This window comes from Symphodus melops (assembly GCF_947650265.1).
Source record: "Symphodus melops genome assembly, chromosome: 1".
NCBI lineage: Eukaryota > Metazoa > Chordata > Actinopteri > Labriformes > Labridae > Symphodus > Symphodus melops.
In genome coordinates this window covers 53,873,854-53,894,313 of record NC_136691.1, presented here as the reverse complement: position 1 = coordinate 53,894,313, position 20,460 = coordinate 53,873,854, and the positions used below count along the sequence as shown (strand labels likewise).

The 20,460-nt window shown below is 43.2% G+C and overlaps 1 protein-coding gene across 1 annotated transcript in view; it reads left to right on the top strand.

The window, feature by feature from the left end:
* Nucleotides 1-18,773, top strand: part of pcsk5b (proprotein convertase subtilisin/kexin type 5b) — an 84,995-nt gene extending 66,222 nt beyond the window's left edge. The window contains exons 23-36 of the mRNA XM_079338404.1: nt 2,302-2,370; nt 8,659-8,713; nt 8,790-8,935; nt 9,845-10,051; nt 11,880-11,963; nt 12,056-12,242; nt 12,353-12,567; nt 13,316-13,558; nt 14,292-14,525; nt 14,611-14,791; nt 14,895-15,106; nt 15,840-15,940; nt 16,966-17,161; nt 17,957-18,773. Coding sequence (XP_079194530.1) covers nt 2,302-2,370; nt 8,659-8,713; nt 8,790-8,935; nt 9,845-10,051; nt 11,880-11,963; nt 12,056-12,242; nt 12,353-12,567; nt 13,316-13,558; nt 14,292-14,525; nt 14,611-14,791; nt 14,895-15,106; nt 15,840-15,940; nt 16,966-17,161; nt 17,957-18,375 — 2,549 coding nt within the window. The 3' untranslated portion in view covers nt 18,376-18,773. The remainder of the gene's footprint in view (nt 1-2,301; nt 2,371-8,658; nt 8,714-8,789; nt 8,936-9,844; nt 10,052-11,879; nt 11,964-12,055; nt 12,243-12,352; nt 12,568-13,315; nt 13,559-14,291; nt 14,526-14,610; nt 14,792-14,894; nt 15,107-15,839; nt 15,941-16,965; nt 17,162-17,956) is intronic.
* Nucleotides 18,774-20,460: the final 1,687 nt, after the last annotated feature.

Genomic DNA, 20,460 nt, shown 5'->3' with positions numbered 1-20,460 from the left:
GTGCCAAAATAAAACGTGCCAACATTTAGGCGCCCTTAGCTGATGTTTGTGCACTCACTGGCCAAAAATTAATCTTTATGTTTGACTACTTTCTTTGAACTCTTTGGAGCTGGAGGAGAGTTTGGATTTCAGTGTCAGGTAAAAATGAGCAGTTCAGAGGAGAAATGTGAATCTTCTTAAGATAACAGTAATATTTCATGAATTAATGAAAAGGGCTTTTGAAGGTTGGACAGTTTCATTAATAATGAATTTCAATGAAGTGATTTAAGTCACTTTACACAAAGCTCCTCTTATTAATAGTTGTAGCAATGAAGAGATCTGCATACTATCAGCTGGAGGAGAAAAAAAAAAGGCTACATGACTCCATTAAAGCATCCATACGTTTGATTGGTTCCATGTTGGCCTGGTAAGGATTTTAAAGCTCTAACTTAAAGATCTCATGTCCTTATGTTCACTCTGTGAAACCTGTTAAGTAGCTTTGCATGGTTTCATAAAAAAAACCTCCTCATTGATCGTATACTGTATCTACTGGTGTCTGTAAAAAGCCTCATTTCAGCTGCTGTCTCTTTAAGGCCCGCCTTCCCAGGTACCCGCTGTCCTCTGATTGGCCGGCTCTCTGGAGGCCCTTTATGTGCAGAACGCTGCAGCGCTGTCAGAGAAGGCCATGCTGTCCAGTGCTGTGGCTGACATGCAGATTGATGAATAGCTCTTCAGCTTCATGAAGTCAAAACACTAATCATCCCTCGGACAGTTTTTAACAACTAAGAAATGAGTTATCGCGACCAAATCTGCGTATTGAACCAGGCTGCAAACATTTCTATTTCCGCTGTAGAAACATTTCACCTGCTGGGGATTCTTTTCCTTTTAGTGACAGCTTCAAGCAGATACTCAAAGTACTGTGAAATCAGGACGTCGCTGCTTGGTTATAAAAGCACGTCCTGTTATTAGCTTCCATATTAAGGCGTAAATACCTTGATGTAACTAAAAGATCGATTTTGCGTTTGTCTCCTGCTTTAGTTCTAAACTTTACGAGAAAAACAAACAAAACCTTAAAACGAATATAAATTCTCCAACACGTAAACGCGACCTTAGACTGTCACAACATGATTTAGCTCAGAATCTAATTTTGTTTCCTCAGATAGAGATTGTGAAAGTTGAACAATCGCTCTTTCTCTCGTCGTCTGGGATCAAATGTGAACGGCAGCCAGAGCAGGATTGAGAAAGAGCTGAAATCTATTACGAGTGTGATGTTTGAGATAAGGCGGAGAAGTTTAGGTGAGCACACGCTGCTGCTGCTGCTGCTGCTGCTATGTGAGACAAAGGTTAGAATAATGAACGTTTGAATGTGAGGACATAAGGTTTACGAGTGGGAGGGTGAGATGACATTCTTACGATATGAGGCGGGCAGGTCTGAACACGCCGCACACTCAGCTTCAACTGTGGAGCGTCACGCCGGGATGGACGCCGTCGGCCTTTTGTCACCTTTTAACGCTGACACAGGCCGAGCACTCGCACCTGACTGAGAGATGCTTTTACAAAACTGGAAAATCTCGACATGTTAAGGCGATAAAATTAATCTGGTTTTTTTTTGTTCTTTTGAAGAAAATCACAAAGTGAGTCCTTTCAAAAAAACAAACAAAAAAAGACGAGCCCACTTAGAGTGACACCAAAAACCCAAGAAATGATCTAAAATATTCAGCAATCTCCAGTTGTTTTCTTGCGATCTCAACTAATTTATCTCCTTTTTGAAGACACAATTTAGGTAAATTGAGTAATTACAATTTTTTACATCAATAGTATCTATGACTGTCCCAAGTCTCAGAAGAACCAGATGGATATGTTTAAAGTCCCAGTGTCTTTATGACACTGACACTTTACATATCCATAACAGAGTCAATCAAATGATCGGATGCATGTTCGCTGTGGTGGTGACATGGGCTGTGATAAATATGAAGTCGTGGTCTTTAGCTGCAGATAGCTGAGTGATTATGGTGCTCCATGCATGGAGGATAACGTCCCTCTGCTGCATGTCATCCCCCTCTCTCTCGACTCCCAGCCCCAAAAAAAATACAACTTAAAAAAAAAAGAAAGAAGAAGTTGCTGTCTTGTCAGCTTCAGTCGAATTTCTTTTCCTTCTCCGTGCACTTTTTTCCCCCCCATTGTGTCAGTTAGCGACATGAACTTAAATGCCGCTGAAAAAATAAAACAAATGAAACTTAAATCCGAGGGACGATGCTGACTCTTGTTTTTTTCTTGACTTGGATGAACAGCCTGTCCTTGTGTCTCTGTGGTTTTCTTCAGGCGAGGTTGCCGATGCAGAAGACGACGACTGTCTTCCGTGTGACGACGGCTGCAAGCAATGTCAGCGTAGTAAGTAGACATTGTGGTTCTTCCTGCTTTCTTTATCTCTCCCGCTTCTTTTAACTGTTTACACTGACAATACTGTGTTTAAAAAAAAAACTGCACAGCATCTGCGGCTGTGATGGAAACACATGCAGGCTCGAGTTCTACCAGGTTGCAAAAGCATTCACTCCACCTTTGTGTAAAATTTCAACACACTCACTTTTTTTTTTAAATAAGTAATCAGACTTTTAAAGGACAACAGTGACTCAGATTGTGTTTTTACCAACCATGATCTGATGGCCATGACAGGCGCTCGTGACCCGTCTGTCCACCACTGACGAACTCATAACACCTGGACTGTTTCTCAGTGCTGCCCCCACCTTTAATCTCAGAGCCGCCCAGGAAGTCATTTTGGTCTTGAACCGAGCCCGCCTACGTGACGAATCGATCTCGATCGAAACTCAAGATCTTGTAAAGAAAAGAAAAAAGACACGTGTAGAGCTGAAGCTGTAGCAGTCACAACACGAGACCTAATTCATCGTTGATTAGAAGAAAGATTTCAAAAGATGCTTCCGTTGACATATACGCTCTTTATTACTGCAGATATAAATAAACATTAATGAGCCTCCGACTCGGTGCTGTTAATTTAAAAACACTCTGTTTACTCCTATCAAGCCTAATTAAAACAAACACTGACTCTATCTGTTAGAAGCTCCACTTGCTTTAAATGCTCCGAACTGTCAGGATTTTGTTTCCCAATAGGAAATGAACTATATGGCTTCATATGTGCAGAGCTCATATGTGACGTGATAGAAGGAGTCAGACTGTATCCGTCCAGCAGAGGGTTAAGGAAAATGGATTTTCATCTACAGTGTAATTTCTGCCAGTAAACTTTCTCTCCTTTCACTGTTGTTTCCCTCCACACAAAAGACTCAACCGCTTTGTATCGACTCCATATTGATGCTGCTTTGTATAAGATTTGTGGTTTGTTTTTTTTCTCCCTACACTTCTCAAAAACCAAGAGGAACAATGATACAGAGAGTGCCCATCACCTCGCAGCCGTCAGTACAGCCACATTTAAAGAGAGAGAGAGAGAGAGAGAGAGAGAGAGAGAGAGAGAGAGTGATTCCCGTCTCACTGACACACTCTCAAAGTTGTTATTGTGCTGAACTTGTCTGAGGTGGAGACTGTCATTATGTCGTTATGCATTCTGGGTGGAATTTCTCTCTTCTGTCTCATATCCACCACCTCTCTCTCTCTCTCTCTCTCTCTCTCTCTCCCCCCCGCCCGCCCGCCCGCCACACACACTTGCGTTCGTTAATCACAATTCTGCTAAACAAGTCAGTCAGCAGATTACAGCTGTGTGTGTGTGTGTGTGTGTAGGTGTGTGTGTGTGTGTGTGTGCATGCTTTCACTACGTCTCAGCATTCATTTCTGAACTTAAGAGGCTGCAAACACAAATCAATAATGACTCTTTTGTTTTCTCAAGATTTTGTCTCGTCCTTTTTGTTATCTCAAGATAACGCTGAATTCCCCAGATAATGAGTTAAGACCTAAGACACTTTTTTTTGTTGTTGTTATTGTTTGCAACACACGAGCAGTTTAAAGACGAGAGAGAGAGAGAGCAACAAAAGATAAGAAAAGAATAATGGTGACCGTATTGCAGCATGTTTCCAGTGCTTTAGGGTTTTAGGTTGATGGAGGCTGCAGAAGCTTAAAGGTAGCTAATGTTCTCCACAGATACTTTTTAAGATGTCTTCGTGTCCTGACAGTAATAAATAATTCATGTGCTCTGAAAAACAAACAAAAACAATCCGTCATCTGTGGCTGTTTCGACCAATCTGTTCGAGTTTTATGGACCAGTCACGCCTCTCTGTCTCCCTGCTCGTTGTCCACCCCCCCCATGCATGCACGAGCCCGCACTCTGCTTCTGGACCAAAGACGCTGTCGTGCACGGAGAGAACGCCACTTTCAAAATGTTGCTCGTTTTCGAAGATGACCGTTACCTTTTAAGTTTAATAAGTTAGGACAGGAAACCTGAGCAAAATAAAATATAACAGTGTGTGAGTCCTCTCGTGTCGTCCACAGTTTTTGTTGTGTGCTTTGAGTCTGCTCGATGTTTTTTTATAAAAGGCAACAAAACCTGTGAAACCTTGCATGTGACGTTTAGTTTTTCAGGTTGATTTAAGGTGAACATGAAGAACATTGGGCTTACGGGTTAGCAGATGAGCTGTGTGTGTGTGTGTGTTTGTGTGTGTGTTTGTGTGTGTGTGTTGTTCAAGATCTCTGAATGCGCTGCGGCAGCCTGACAGCGTGTGATAAGATGCGTCTCAGTCAAATCTTCCTCATCAAATTACTTCAGCGCTCATCATCATTTTCCGGAGCCATTAATCCTCCCTGCACACTATGGAGTGAAAAATATTTGATAATTGGTTTTTGTCATGTTCTGAATGGTTCCCGGCTCTGTGTCGGTGTCAGTGATGCTCATGACTCGTGCAGCCTGAGCGATGGGAGCTCTCTCTCTCTCTCTCTCAGGCAAGCGAAATCACCCGACTTTATCTTTTTACCTGTGATGAAACGCACTAATCCTGCAGCTCCTTCAGCGCGGAGCCTGCTTCCTGCTGCCGGCGCTCTAAAGCTCTTCTCACCTCCGCTGTTGAGCTGTTTTGATGCTCTGCAGCTCAGTCCTGCTTAAGAAAAGCACTTTTTCTCATGGATGCTTTTTTGCTTCATTATATTCACACATCTGTTGCCTTTCTCTCCATCAGAGATCCACTCCTCAGACACTTCTCAAACATGAGGAGTGAGCGGCGTGTGGGTGGGTAACCTGTTGATGAAACACCATACAACACAGTCAAATAAAGTGTCAGGATAGGATCTAGTGATTAAGCCATAATTAGGAGTGGGAATTGCATGATCACACGCGATACGATTTGATGCAAGATTCAGTGCCCACAACAACGATATCATCCGTTTCCACGATAAGATTCGGATAAAATCCCACTCGTGGGATTGTGCGATAAGTCGGAGTAAGTAGGATGATACGATAAACTATATGAAACACAACACACCGCTGTCTGATAACATCCAGCTGTCTCCTTCTTCTCCTTCTTCCGTTCATGTTTCCCTCCGTGCTTTCACACCTGAGCTGCACTGTGTGAACACAATAAACAGCCTGAAGTAGTCGCTCTGTACTTCATCCAGACGTTGAACTCCTGTCAGGATTTTTCACGTGAAGTTGCAGCAGGTAATATTTCGGAGAATTCACAGAGAGAGAGAGAGAGAGGACATTTATACCCTCTGACCGACAGGACTTTAGCCTGTGAGCACATGTAGTGACACTCCTTCAACATGTGTTCTTCTCTGTACTTTCTTGATATTGGGAACATGTTGAACGTAGCATAGCATCGCTACAAAGTTCTCATAAAAGCGTAGTATAACTGCGTGATCCGTCCCTTCCACCATATTGTCTTTATGTCACATTTTACCACCTGAGGCTGAGACCCCCCCCCCCCCCCCCCACCTCGTCCTCGTCCGACAGGTTTTAGTCTTACGCTGTGAGTTGCGTGTGTCAACAAACCAACTCAGGAGGATTACCGGTCAAGTCTTCCTGAAATCCTGAGTGTATGTGCCAAAACAGGTTTTCATTCATATCAGAGGTGCCACCGTGAGAAGTTAGGAAGGTGTGATGTCGCAAGAGCGGAGAAATCTGGTTAGTGCGCCGTATGTTTCTTTTTTCGTTTTTTTTTTTCAATTAAACAATGACAAACAATATTTGGCAGCAGTGATTCGACAACCGCATCACTCAAGTCAAGACAACACTTTATTGCAGGATCCATATTTCGTCCCGCCTCTAACGTGTAGCATGCAGCTTGTGAGTGCTTGTTAAATGAGAGTGTGTAAGTTCGTGCACATTCCACAAGTGCATACTTCAGACTGTGTGTGTGTGTGTGTGTGTGTGTGTGTGTGTGTGTGTGTGTGTGTGTGCCAGTTTAAATTCTGTTGAAACCCCCCCCTCCCCCCGGCTTCCACCGTTAATATTTATGCAGGCGCTATTTTCTGTCTCTTCACACAGACGGAGCCTGGAGGCATGATTTCCGGCTCCTCTGTCCCTCCCACCCTTTCCTCCTTTTTCTCCCGGTCTCTCTCTGTATGAGTAATTGCTTTCACAGGTAGTGGCTTGTCGACCGCATTGAAGTGCAAACCGCTGCAGAGTTAAGTTGTGGGTGCTGGCAGGAGAGGAAGAGAGGAATGGGGTGTGGGGGTCGGTGGAGGCTGTTCTGGAGAGGATGAATGTCCCAAGGGAAAGCCGGCAGAGGATCCTTTTTTTCGGAGTTATTTCCATCTCTTTCTCTCTGACTTTATTCTGCTTCATCTCGTCTCTTTCTTTTGCTCCCTCTGTCCTTGGAGATACTTCGACATCCTTGGACTTAAGAGATGACAGCTTTGCCTTTTCCTCGACTTCTAGTCGGGTGGTTTTGATTGATGGAAAAAAAAGTTTGAAAGAAGAATTAACTTTTTTTTTTTAAACTTTGGTGTCCTTTCAAGGTTAATCAGTTGCTCTCACACAAACCTGAATATCCCTTCTCTCATTAAGCGGCCTTTAATATCCACACAACACATAGAGCAAACAGAGCTTTACATAACCTGCCTCTCACACATCACATCTAAGAATATGAAGCTTTATTGACATTATCCTGATGTAAGACGGTAAATGAACGTGAGTAAAGTGAACATCCCGTTCTCACACATTCACACGCTGCAGACGAAGCAGTGGGAGCAAATTGGGGTCTTGCTCGAGGACACTTCGGACATGTGGCTGCAGGAGCTGGGGATCGAACCACCGACCCCCAATAATTACATTTTTAGAATAAGTGTAACACAATTTAACATGAGGATAAAAAACAGTAGAGAAACGGGATACAAAATGTATTATTATATTCTATTATAGCCGATATTGTAACATTTCTTGTTATAGTTAATTCTTGTCTGCAGAGTTCTGCTGTTTTTATAGCTTCTTGAAATCTTTGCTTTGGTCCTTTATTTGTTTTTGCACCAAAACCACAGAGTCAGATTCTCGATGTGTGTAAACTGATGATTCTGATTCTAACATGATGAAAACAGGATCAATGAGCACAGTAGCCTATCAGGAGCAAACAGTATTCAGTTGGTAAAAAAGACGGGAGAAAACTGCATGCAGTTTTTCCACAGCAAAACACCGACATATGGACACGTCAAAAAATAAAAGAAGAATCTGATATTAGAAAAAACAGGGTGAAACAATTAAAAAACACAAAAAAATAGGATAAACAGGACCGTACATTTTACTTTCACTTTCATTAAAGGGTTAAAGACATAAAATACTCTCCTCACCTCTGATAAACTCTGCTCTCCTCCTCCTCCTCTGACGTCACCTCTTCTCTGTTTTCTTTTCTTTCATTTGTGTTTGGTTGTTTTTCTTTGTTCAACGTCTTTGAGTGCTCAGAAAAAAAGCACTTTTCATTGACTTTACTCATCTGATGATCGATCCGAGATCTCCCCTCCAGTTCTTCACGTGAACACATTCAGTATATCTTGGTGTCAGACTGCCCCCTGCTGGTCGTAAAGAGCGTCGCAGCGGAGACTTTGGGAGGTGAAATGATAGAAAAGACTCATCTCATGCCATCATCTAGCATGGAGAACAAAACATTTCTTATAAAGATAGTGAGTTGTTTTGTATTTTTTTATTTCTATTTTTATTGTAATGATTTGATTTTTTTTAATAACTGGCAGCAAAAAATGGTTTTATAACCGTTTATTAAAATGTAAATCATTCTCAGATCCATAGGAATAGAAAAAATGGAAAATAAAAAAGTAGGAAAATGAGTCGTAGCCTTGTATCTGCTGACTCAAGACTTTTTTTTAATATATTAAGAGTTCTCTAAACATCCGGAGAGCAGGGGATACAAAGACAAGGAGGGAAGAAACAACAGAATCAATAAGTAGCAGCTTGATCCTCAATCTATGAAGAAAGTTGACGATAAAGGAACACAACAAGAAGGGAGGGATTCTGGGTAAAAGGACAAAAACAAACGAAAAGAAAGGACTGCAGCTTTAACTTCACACGTCAGAGGAAAAAAAGTCTGAACTCGTGTTGTAATGTGACAAACGATTACCATGAGATAAGATTACACTGTGTTGTCTGTTTTCACTGAAATGTGTCGTTTCAGATCACGTCACACTCAAAAGACTGGATGTAAAAACATCACACGTGACATTCAAACTCTCAGTTCAGGAGTGACCATCTGTTTTTATAACGTGTGCTCTTCATCACAGAGGACTCAGGAGGTCAGGAAACTGTCTGCCTCAGATGTGAAGACGGATTCTACCAGTAAGTCTCGTTTCATTCAGTCACGGCTCCGTGTGAAAATGTCTTCACGTTGATGCGCTCCCCCTGTTTTCATCAGGCTCGGCTCGGACTGTCATCATTCGTGTCCTGATGGGACCTACAACGTGGACGACACCATGGTGTGTGCTCCGTGTGAGGACAAGAAGTGTGCCATCTGTGACCAGTCCCAGTGCTACTGGTGTGAAGAGGGACGCTACGTCTCTGGTAACACTTCAAACATTTCTGTACTGTTTACAGCAGGGGCGTCTAAAGTGTGGCCCGGGGGCCAATTGTGGCCCTTGGGGGGATTTTTGCGGCTCCTGACATCAATCGACGAATCACAAAGATTTTGGTCTGTGGCCTCATTCAGATGGTTATTTTGTATTTTTTTTTACGTTAACAAGGGATGACAGATATTCCTAAAATAGAAAATGTTCAGTACAAACAGCTTTGACTATTTCACACATCTTTTGTTAACTATGAAAATGAACCTTTGCCAGTTTTTTTTGCAAACAAGCAAACTGTTGTTTAACCATTTAATAACCTGAGGTAAATACAGAAAGTTTTTATAAAAAAAAAAAAAAAAAACACATTACAGACTTGATTCGGAGAAAAATGAATTAAAAAAACAGATAAAGTTTGTACGAAAATAATTTGATTTCTTTTGCTGACCTTTTTATCCTAAATCTACTTTTTCTTCAAAATAAAAACTGAAATAATAGTTTCTCACTGTAATTATTTACTGTGTATTTACATTATTTTTGAAGAGGTCAACATACAAAAGGTTACTTACCATATTATTTTAAATTAAAAAAACAACCTGTGAGCGCTAACTCACGCTAACGCTAATTTTGGCCTGCAAGAAAAACAGTTTGGACACCACTGCTTTAGAGCATTATTTACTTGGTCTTTTTTCCCTGCATCTTTATTACGAGGACCATCCTGTTAGATGCATCTTCTGATTTAAACGGGTTAAAACTCAAATCATTGTTACTTCCACTTTTCTTGTAAAGTTTTCAAGGAATCTTTTTTTTCCCCACGTTTTCAGCGAGGGAGTTTTTCGGCTCTTTCCATCCTGTCATTGTGCTCGTTACTATCAAAGCTGAAGTTGTAATACTGCTCTCGTGTGTCCAGATGGAGAGTGCGTGGATCACTGTCGGGAAGGTTTCTTTGTGGACGAGGAGAGCCAGGAGTGCGAGCCCTGTCACCGCGCCTGTCGTACCTGCGGTGGGCCGCGGTACGACGACTGTGACTCCTGCGAGGACGGCTTCAGGCTGGAGGGCGGGAAGTGTTTGGAGGGCAGACGTTTTACCACCTGCCCGGAGAACCACTTCAGAAACGGTGGGGCAAACGTGTCTAAACGTTCACTAAGAATGAACTGAATGTCGTTTCCTGCCCTGAACAAACAATAAAACTGATTTCATTGATGCTGTTTTGACTCGTACTTGTTAAATGTGAGCTGTGACTTTTTACGGCTCACTTAACCTTTAAATGCCAATAAAAACGTACTAATCTAAACTCCAGATACTGAAGCATGATGCAATGAAAACACACATTAAAGACAGTATCACTGCTGTGAGTCACAAAGAGGCGCCCACGTGATGTTGAGGAAACTTTTGATGAGAGATTAAGGACCAAACTAAAAACTGTTCTGATCTTTGAAGGCAGTCCTTTGCACTGAAGCTCCTTCAGTGAGCGATTAGTAATGCCTTGATGTTCCACTGAACGTCTCAGGAGGAGGCCCTTTGGTTCCTGCTGCAGTCAGATGTTTTAACAAACATTTTGGCTGTAAATAGGGATGCAAAGATTAATCGTAAATTAATCGTAATCTGTTCTCTGAAAAATTAACCTCAAAAACACGTTGAGCGTCAGCAGCTGCAGAGCAAGATTTAGAAATTGAGGTTGAACCACCGTCTTTTAAATCAGAGGTGTGGAAACATTTTGACAGAAAGTGAAAAGAGGTGAGAAGATAACAGACGAGACAAAAACTGTGTGCAGATATCACAAGAAGACGAGGAACTACACAGATTACACAACCATCATGATGCAGCATCTAATGGACAGCACGATGAGAAGCTCCAATCACCTCCCCTTGTTTAGAGAAACAAAAACATTAAAAGACCAAACCACACTGACAAGCAGGCTAGCTTGTCATCATCTGTCTGCAGTCTCATTTAGTAAAATAAATCCTGAGAGAATCGTATCGTGAGTTTAGTGAATCTAATCTAAAAATCTGAAGCAAATGTCAAACGGCTCGCACATCTGAATCTTTGATAAACCAAGGCAAAAGGAAGACTGAGTCTGCACACCACAAGCTGCTCCAATTCACATTTGATGACGTCTGTCACCACAATGTGAAAACATGCGTGATGAAGGGCCCGGCCTGAAACGTCACATGTGGAGATGAAGCAGCTTCTGGTGTGCAGAAACTATCTCAAAGCCTTTTTACCAAAATAAGCAAACATCCCACCTGATCCTCTCAACATCACTATGAGCACTATAAAAGCATCTCAGTCAGGCATGACGACCTTCATCCCCTCAGAGTTATATTATGAAAAAGTGAGTGACATAAATATGTTCTTTCACCTCCGCACTTCTCGAGCGAACTTTTTAAAATGGAGAGAAGTAGTCCACAAAGTGGACCAACAAGATCTTCCCCGAGGAAGATGTGCATCTTTCCTTTCCTTCAAAAACATTTGACCAAAAAGGGGTTGACAAGTTCATATTCCTGAGCTGCATGCTAAAATGTTTCTGTTTCCATCTGAGATTTCCAACATAGACTGTTTGTGATCGAGCCCATCCTGTGGAGCTAAGAAGGGTGAAAGAAAACCTCTGCGTTTAATCAAACTGGGTACTTTTCCCCTTCACATATGAGAGGACGGAGGATAGAGAAGGGAACCAGGGAGAAATGTGTGGGGAATGATATCTGGGAAAGGAGCCCAGGCTGCCCTCTACTGTACATGGGTCGCAACATAACCGCTAGGCCATCTGCGCCCCCATATTTTCTCACACTGAGGCCAAACCAAAGATCATTTCTTCGAATGATATCCTCAAGTTTGCTTTTCTTGCAATGTTGCATGCCTCAAGCTTGTTTGCCTTTTTTTATTATGTCCCCTGTTATTTAACATCTATGTCTAAATATTCTGTCTGTCTTGTTGCTCACTCTCAGATCAGGGAGACTGTGTGCAGTGCCACTCGTCCTGTATGACTTGCTCTGGAGCAAAGAGGGAGAACTGCTACAGCTGCTACTCAGGTTCATTTGATGTTTCACACGGTGCAAAATATTAAGCTCATTATTATTTTTGCTCACATAAATTGGTGTCATATCTTTCTTTGTTTCTTCAGGTCGGTTCCTGACTGCTCAGCAGACCTGTATGACTCGTTGTCCGTCCGGCACGTTTTCTAACGAGGCAACAAGTCGCTGTGAGGACTGCTCCGAAGGCTGCGTCACGTGCCAGGATGGCAAACACTGCCAGCGCTGCCGCGACGGGCTTTACCTGCACAGCGATGTGTGTGTGCTGGACTGTCCCAGGTGTGTGTGTGTGTGTGTGTGTGTGTGTGTTCTTATTCCCTGAGTGACACGTGAGAAAAACGCTTTCATAATTCATCCCTTCTGATCCCATTCATGCGCTTCATTCTCAGGGGTTTTCCTCAGGATGGCGTCTGTCAGCCGTGTGAGCCGCTGTGTGAATCCTGCAGGGGAAACTCGTCTCACTGTCTGAGCTGCGGGGCGCAGTACTTCCTGCTGGACCACTCCTGCACGTCACACTGTCCAGAGGGATATCACGCCAGCGACACCCAGTGCCACCGCTGTCCGGATCACTGCAGGGAGTGCAATGAAGACGGCCTGTGCAAGAGTAAGTACGCTGCGTGGAGTGACGTAAGAGTGAGAGGTGGACAAAAAACAAATGAACAAAGGGAAATGAAAAGTGTTATAATATATATCAGAAATGACAGATATTATAAAAGATACACACTTTATTACAGAAACTATAACAATGAAACATCCAGCAGAATCAGGGTCCAGATCAAAATGGTTTAATTCACTCTCTCTCTCCCTGCCTCTCTCTCTCTCTCTCTCTCTCTCTCTCCCTCTCTCTCACACACACACTCTCTGTCTCTCCCCCTCACACACACACACTCTCTCTCTCTCTCTCTCCCTCTCTCACACACACACACTCTCTGTCTCTCCCCCTCACACACACACACACACTCTCTCTCTCTCCCTCTCTCTCACACACACTCTCTCCCTCTCTCTCTTTCTCTCTCGCTCTGTCTCTCCCTCTCTCTCTCTCTCTCTCTCTCTCTCACACACACACACACTCTCTCTCTCACACACACTCTCTCTCACTCTGTCTCTCCCTCTCTCCCTCTCTCTCACACACACTCTCTCTCTCTCTTTCTCTCTCTCTCTCCCTCTCTCTCACACACACTCTCTCCCTCTCTCTCTTTCTCTCTCGCTCTGTCTCTCCCTCTCTCTCTCACACACACACACACACACACACACACACACACACACACTCTCTCTCTCTCTCTCTCCCTCTCTCTCTGTGTGTGTGTGTCTCTCTCTCTCTCTCTCTCTCTCTCTCTCTCTCTCCCTCTCAGAGTGTGCTCCTTACTACTTCCTCCATGACGATAAGTGTGTGGACGATTGTCCCGCCGGCTTCTTTGCCAGCGATGGGCAGCAGGATTGTATGCGCTGCCATGCTGACTGCGCCTCGTGTGACGGACCGGACTTTGATGACTGTGACGTGTGTAGCAACCCCCAAGCTGTCCGCTACAGAGGAGAGTGTCTGCCCGAATGTCCCCAAGGGACTTACTATGACGACAGCACCAACGAATGCAGAGGTACGGGGGGCTCTGAGAGTTCATCATTCAGAATAAAGTTCTTCTTCTTCATACGTCAATATGTTTGCAAAGCTGTGTTCACACATGCACTAAAACTAAAGAGACGAAAGATGAAAAATACACAGCTCCTCGAATGTAAACATCAACCAGCCCTTCCCGCTAACGTGCAGCACATTTTCCTTTCTTTACATCCTTCTTTCCTTCACTCTTTTCTAGCCAACATTATCCGTGAGTGCTGGCAGGAAATATTCTCCTGTTTACTTTCTCACATGCATCCTGGAAACTTCTGGTAAAAGTTGGATAAAACTGTACAATTTGTAAGAATAAAAACAGCGTTTGCATTTCCAAAGAAGGTGCAGATATAAATCTAACATAAAAAACAAGAGCTGTTGTAAGATTACTCTACAGATAAATATATTGCACGTTTAATTGTCTTTATAGTCCAGAGAGGTAAACCAGTTTTGGGGGTTGACGGGGAATGAGAGGTAATCCGGTTTCTGGGTTTGGAGGGGGAATGAGGGGAATTTTTTGTAGCGTTCAAGAGTCTTATGGCCTGAGGGAAGAAGCTGTTACAGAACCTGGAGGTTCTGCTATGGAGGCTGCGGAACCTCTTCCCAGAGTCCAGCAGTGAAAACAGTCCTTGGTGGGGGTGGGAGGATATCTCAGTGTAGTGACAATAAAGTTCCTTCTCTTTCTGATTCTCGTGTTTTTTTTTTTTTTTTGCTTTTCCCAGATTGTGACAAGACGTGTTTGAGCTGCTCCGGCCCTGAGCCCTCGTCCTGCCTCCTCTGCAACACAAACAGGCACAAAGATGGCAGCGGACACTGTGTGTGGTACAGTCACTGCCCCCTGCGCTCCTACATGGACAAGAAAGGAGAGTGCCAACAGTGTCACAAGCTGTGCCATCGATGTTACGGGCCGGGCAAAGACGAATGTTTCAGCTGCAACGATCCGCTCTTTCTCCTGAGTGAGTTCAGAGATCAGCGGTGAACACCACCCCCCCCACCCCACCCCATTAACCCTTCACTGAATCTCTGTCTTTGTCCTTTCAGACAGCACATGCGTGCAGGAGTGTCCCGTGGGTTACCACGCCGACGTCGATGATGAAAATATGTGTGAGCGCTGTCACTTCAGCTGTAAGTCGTGCGTGGGTCGTCACAGCGTGCAGTGTCTCGCCTGCACGCCCGGCTTCTTTAAAGAGGGAAACAGCTGCGTGGAAACCTGTTCAGAGAGGTTAGATAAAAACACACACACACACATGTTAACACACTCGCCTCTCTTCTCTGCTGCATCCTCAGGTATCCTCTCTCTCTCTCTCTTTTTTTTTTCTTTCCAGTCACTTTGGAAACAGCAGCACGATGGTCTGTGAGCGCTGTGACCCCTCCTGCAGCCGTTGTTGGGCGGGAGGAAACAGAAACTGTCTGAGCTGTCGTCAAGGTTACGTCTACCTGAAACAGCAGGGACAGTGTCTGAAGAGCTGTCCTCCAGACTACTACCAAAAACAACACACCTGCTACAAGTGTCACCCCACCTGCAAGACCTGCACCGGTAAAGCCTGCCCCGGCTGTCCTGATGTCACACACTCTCTTTATTTGCAAATCATTAAACCGCCATATTTGATTTAGCAAGAAAACCATGAGCTTGTTTTGAGTATATTATGAGTCACTATAACAATAAGTGTCTTGTCTATTATGAGCTGAGCCTTTTGAAATGCTCGTTGGGAAATTACAGCCGAGCATGTGACAGCATTTGCAATTTCCTTTTTGTCGTGAAATATTCCCCTCTCTCTCTCTCTCTCTCTCTCTCTCTCTCTCTCTCTCTCTCTCTCTCTCTCTCTCTCTCTCTCTCTCTCTCTATCTCTTTCTCTCTTCATTCAATTAAATATGCCTATTGTACGGTGGCCCTGCAGTGCAAAGCATAACAACAAATCACAAGACACAAAACACACAAGAAATAAAAAAAGTTCAGTAGAGACTAAGTCTGACAGCATATCCTTCGGTTAAATAAGACGGACAGTGTGGTCGACCAATCAGGCCAATGTTTTCTTATTTTCTATTTGTCTTTGTGCTTTGCACTTCAGGGCCACCGTACTTTTGGCCTGAACATATGAGAGGTGAAACTGCCAACGCATCAATAAATAAAATTCAAATAGAAAACCCTCTAAGAACAGAAAAGAGTGTGTGTGTGTGTGTGTGTGTGTGTGTGTGTGTGTGTGTGTGTGTGTGTGTGTGGGGTCTGTTTTTCAGTGCGTTTACGTTCAAGCTGTTCCCTCTCTCTCCAGATGGGGGTGCTTCTTCCTGCCAGTCCTGCTATGATGGCTTCACGTTCATGGGTGGAATCTGTGAATCCAAATGTCTTGTCGGCTTCTACGCTGCTTCAAATGTGAGCGTGTGTTTGGTTCATTATTTGGGAGAGCTCATATTTAACTCACACTTTACACACTGATCAAATCACGGCGAGCGAATCAGTAAATAAGTCAAGTTTTTCTCTTGGTAACCTTTTATAATAATCATCATAAATAAACAGTAAATCAATTGTTAAGTCAGTTCAACTCAAACTGATTTAAAATATAAATATTTAATGAAAAAAAATCATGACATTTGAAGATGTTTGGCGAAGGTTTGTGTTGAGGATATAACAACAAGTTTGAGAGAAACAAAAACACATTTTTTAGAAGATTTATTTTCAGGGCTTTTTTTAATGTCGTAAGGACAGAAATCAGGGACAGAGAGAAAGAATGGATTGACATGCGGGCTCTCTTCGGGGATAAGAAAAATAAGTTTTGAATAAGTCGCTGAAAATATGTCGGGGACATCACTGATCAGATTTCGTGCTGTATTTTTCAGACAACAGAATGACATGACGTTAAAAAGACATTTTATTCTGGTCAACGATGATACCAACATCATTTTGGGAATATTTTAGATTTATAATAATAATAATAATACATTTTATTTCAAGCGCCTTTTTAAGCACTCATGGACACTTTACATTGGATTAAAAACACAATACAAATAAATAAAAATAATAAAAACAACAGACAAGTGGCATAGCAAAAAGGAAGTGAAATGACAGTTAATAAGCGCATTGAAACAGATGAGTTTTGAGTCTTGATTTGAACTGAGGTAAAGAATCGATGTTACGGATGTCTGATGGGAGAGAATTCCAGAGTTGGGGAGCAGAGCGGCTGAAAGCTGCGGAGGGCATAGAGAGGTGGAGGGAGGAGGAAGACCTGAAGGAGCGAGAGGGGGTGGTAATGTGGAGGAGATCAGACAGATAGGGGGGGGGGGGGCAAGGTTGTGGATGGCCTTAAATGTACACAGAAGATTTAGTTTGTCTCCAGCTGCTGTGTAAGCTATCGAGTCGCGCGCCAAGCGTGCTTCGTAACGTGTCCTCTGTATGACCAGGGCGACGATCCAAACTGTAAAGCGTGTGACCCGTCCTGTCTGGACTGCCGAGGTCCCACCTTAAGGAACTGCACAGTGTGTCCCGCCGTCCAGATCCTGTCAGAGGACGGCCGCTGCTTGTCCTGCTGTGGAGACAAGGCCCGGCACGATGGTAAACCGCTGTCCTGGGAGTGCTGTAACTGCAGCGTCTCGTGGGGTAAGCAGACGCGCGCTCACATTTTTACAGAATTGGAGAACTCTTGTTGCTTTGTGTTGGTGGGTCACGTCCTTTTTGTGCATCTGTAACGGTTGCACGGTCGACATGAGCTTCATGTTCCTGCCAGACAAAGGATTCCAGTATTTTTTTGCATGATGTTATATGACTTCCTATTACAGGATTTTCCAAGCTTTCTCTGCCTCTGGCAGTCAACAACAAGACTGCCTTTCATTGAACAAGAGACTTGTAGACCACATGAAGATTGATCCGGAGCCAAACCAAGTTACCATTAAGTTACCAAACCATTAAGGATGTCTAAGAGGGGAAATCGAAAGGCAGCTCATGATACGATACAACACGATATTAGTGTTGTAGTCAAGACCATACTAACAGAGAACAAGACTTAACCGAGACTAAGACGAGACCAAAACATAGAGGGATCAAGACTGAGACGATGAATAGCACAGAAGAATCCTCATCTAGGGTGCGTGTCAGTCACTTAGACGGTAACACCGGGAAGGTTTTCCATCCTTCAGCCTCCTTTAACAATGTCTGGAAATCTTCCCTCTGTCTTCTTCTTCTTTGGCCAATCAAACCTTCTTTCATGTTGCCCTCATTCACATCATAAGAGCCGACGTGAGGATTCATGGAGTAGTGACTCAAATTTCAGGAAAGTCTGTTTTGAGATTGATGTTTGTCAGCAGCGTTTCATCGATGTCACATGAGTAAAGACAATGATGTATGTAGAGTGTTAAGTCTGATTTCATCAAATGTTCTCTCCCATTTTCTTTCCAGACGAGTGCATCATGGGAGTGAACTTCGTCATGAAGGACACTTGGGATTTAGAGCCCCAACACACCACCGCCAATCTCCTCATCACCGTCTGCGTCGTGCTCGTCCTCGCCGTGGGAGGAGGGGTCTTCCTCTTCCTCAACGCTCGAGCCAGATCCCAAACCATCGCTCCAAAAACCAAAGCAGGAGGCTACAAACAACTGGACAGTAACGGAGGCGTCGCCGCACATCCGGCCACCTCTTCGTTTGGGGAGTACAGCGACCGAATCCTCGAGGGTGAGGACGAAGATGAGGACAATGATGATGAGGATATCGTGTACATGGGGCAAGATGGGACAGTGTACAAGAAGTTCAAGTATGGACTCTTGGATGATGAGGAAATTGAGCTCGAGTACGACGACGAGAGCTATTCGTACAGCTGAAAAAGAAAGCTCTAAAACCTGAGGGGGAAGAAAAATCCTCTGAAATGTGACACTAAGTCTAAATGTTTTGTTCCTTGTTTGTTCGCGGTTTACATCGTCAATTTTGATTGGTCAGATTCTGCGTCAACTGATCATCGAACGTCTCTTTTTCTGCACTCCAGAAACTCTTCCAGACTTGAATTAACATTTTATTCTATGATCGGACTTACAACCTTCTTCTTCTAACTCGTTAAGCCGGCTGTACGGCGACCTCATAACGATATAACACACACTCATTCACCAACCGGCAGGCTGTCAGTGTGTGCACGAGTTCAACCACCACGGCAGCCACAATCCACGCATCTGTCCGACATCGACAAAGAAACAAAGACATACCACTTATTTACCACTTTATTCTACTCTATACCGACTTCTCTCTGTATTTTCTGTAAAAGTTTACTTGACACATTTCTGACCTTTTGTTTGACACCTTATTTTGGCCAATTACAGCCTTCCATTCACTATTCCTAGCTTATATTAGCCAATGACAGGCTGAGTTAGGTTGAGCCTCTGTTCTGATGTGTCTACACCCAGCCGGTGACACACGACTGTGTTGTAGCTAATGAAATTCTGAACATGTGGATATTCTGCTTCAATCAATAACTGGGTGGGATTTCGTCCTAAAACTATTAGTAGGTTGATATTTATTCGAAGACGAGTAATGAGTCATGATTCATTTGGAAAACAGACAAATGTGTGTACTGTGATACGTTGAACACTCCCATGTAGCTCAAAGGTCGGCGTGGAATATTTGGAGTCTCTCCGATTCGTTTGAGAGTGAAAGTTTCTTTTGAACAAAGTATTTTCAAAGTAATGATTATCAGGAATCGTCCGGTCAGACCGTGAGACGCTCAGTCACCACGGCTGATTGTTTTCGTCTCTGGCCCTTTAAAACACTCCACATATGAATGTAAGCTAATAGATGGCACTGATAAGTTTTTGTGTTTTTTTTTTCTCTCCATCTTTTGGGAACACAGTTTGTTTTAAACTTAAAAGATCTTCAGAGAAATAACTCCATTTTCTCTTCAGTTTTTTTTTTTTTTTTTTTTTCAATGATTTGAAGACGAGGGTGGAGAATCGAGATTTGCACCAGGGAGTAACGTGATCTTAAATCAAACAAAAGTGAACATGTTTTGTCTAAGATGAGACAGTATCAATATAATCCAAAGAGTTACTATATCAAGGATGTAACAAGAAATAAAATAAAAAAGTAAAAACAGAAAATTGAGTTCATAGCATACTGCCTGTAGTTACACTTTCTAATCTTAGCTGTGCTGCTAGTGTCATATCTTTCTGATTATCTAAGACAATGTTCTCCGCCAACAGGGCGTCGCTTCATCTCGAACACATGATCTCTTTGGCTAGTTTACTTGGAAGTTGGCCGACTTGTTTCTCATGACTTTGATTTAAAAAATAAATGGATGATTTAATTGGCTGAAAACATTTTTCCGGTTACAGATCTGAAAAAAAAAAAAAAAAAAAGGTGCATGTTTTATCGGCTTCACTAAAATCTTGTCTAAGAACTTGGTGTAATCCTGTAAAATCATGTCAGGAAGAGGCACCTGGCGGTTAGTGCGTGCGCCTCATGTACAGACACTAGAGTGGCCAGCCCGAGTTCAAATCTCATGTTGTTCCACTCTCTCTCTCTCTCTCTTTCTCTCTCTCTCTCTCTCTCTCTCTCTCTCTTTCTCTCTCTCTCTCTCTCTCTCTCTCTATCTCTCTCTCTGCTTGATCTCTGACTCTATCCCTTTCAAGGAATAAAAAGCCCCTAAACAAACATACAAAAATGCTCATGCATTGAAACACACAAAGTGATCACCTGTTTATGAACCTGCAGGTCTCCTGAAGTCTGTTTGATTCAGGAGTGATTCTGTCACATGTGGTTACTTGGTAACATAGCATGCTGACTTTACATCAGTCGAGTGATTTACCTTTTTCTAACTTTAAAAAAAAAAAACTGTTTGAGGGTAGGGTTAGGGTTAGGGTTGGGGTTAGGTTTAGGTTTGGGTAAAAGCGCAACGTCCTCTGGGGGACTCTATGGGGGGC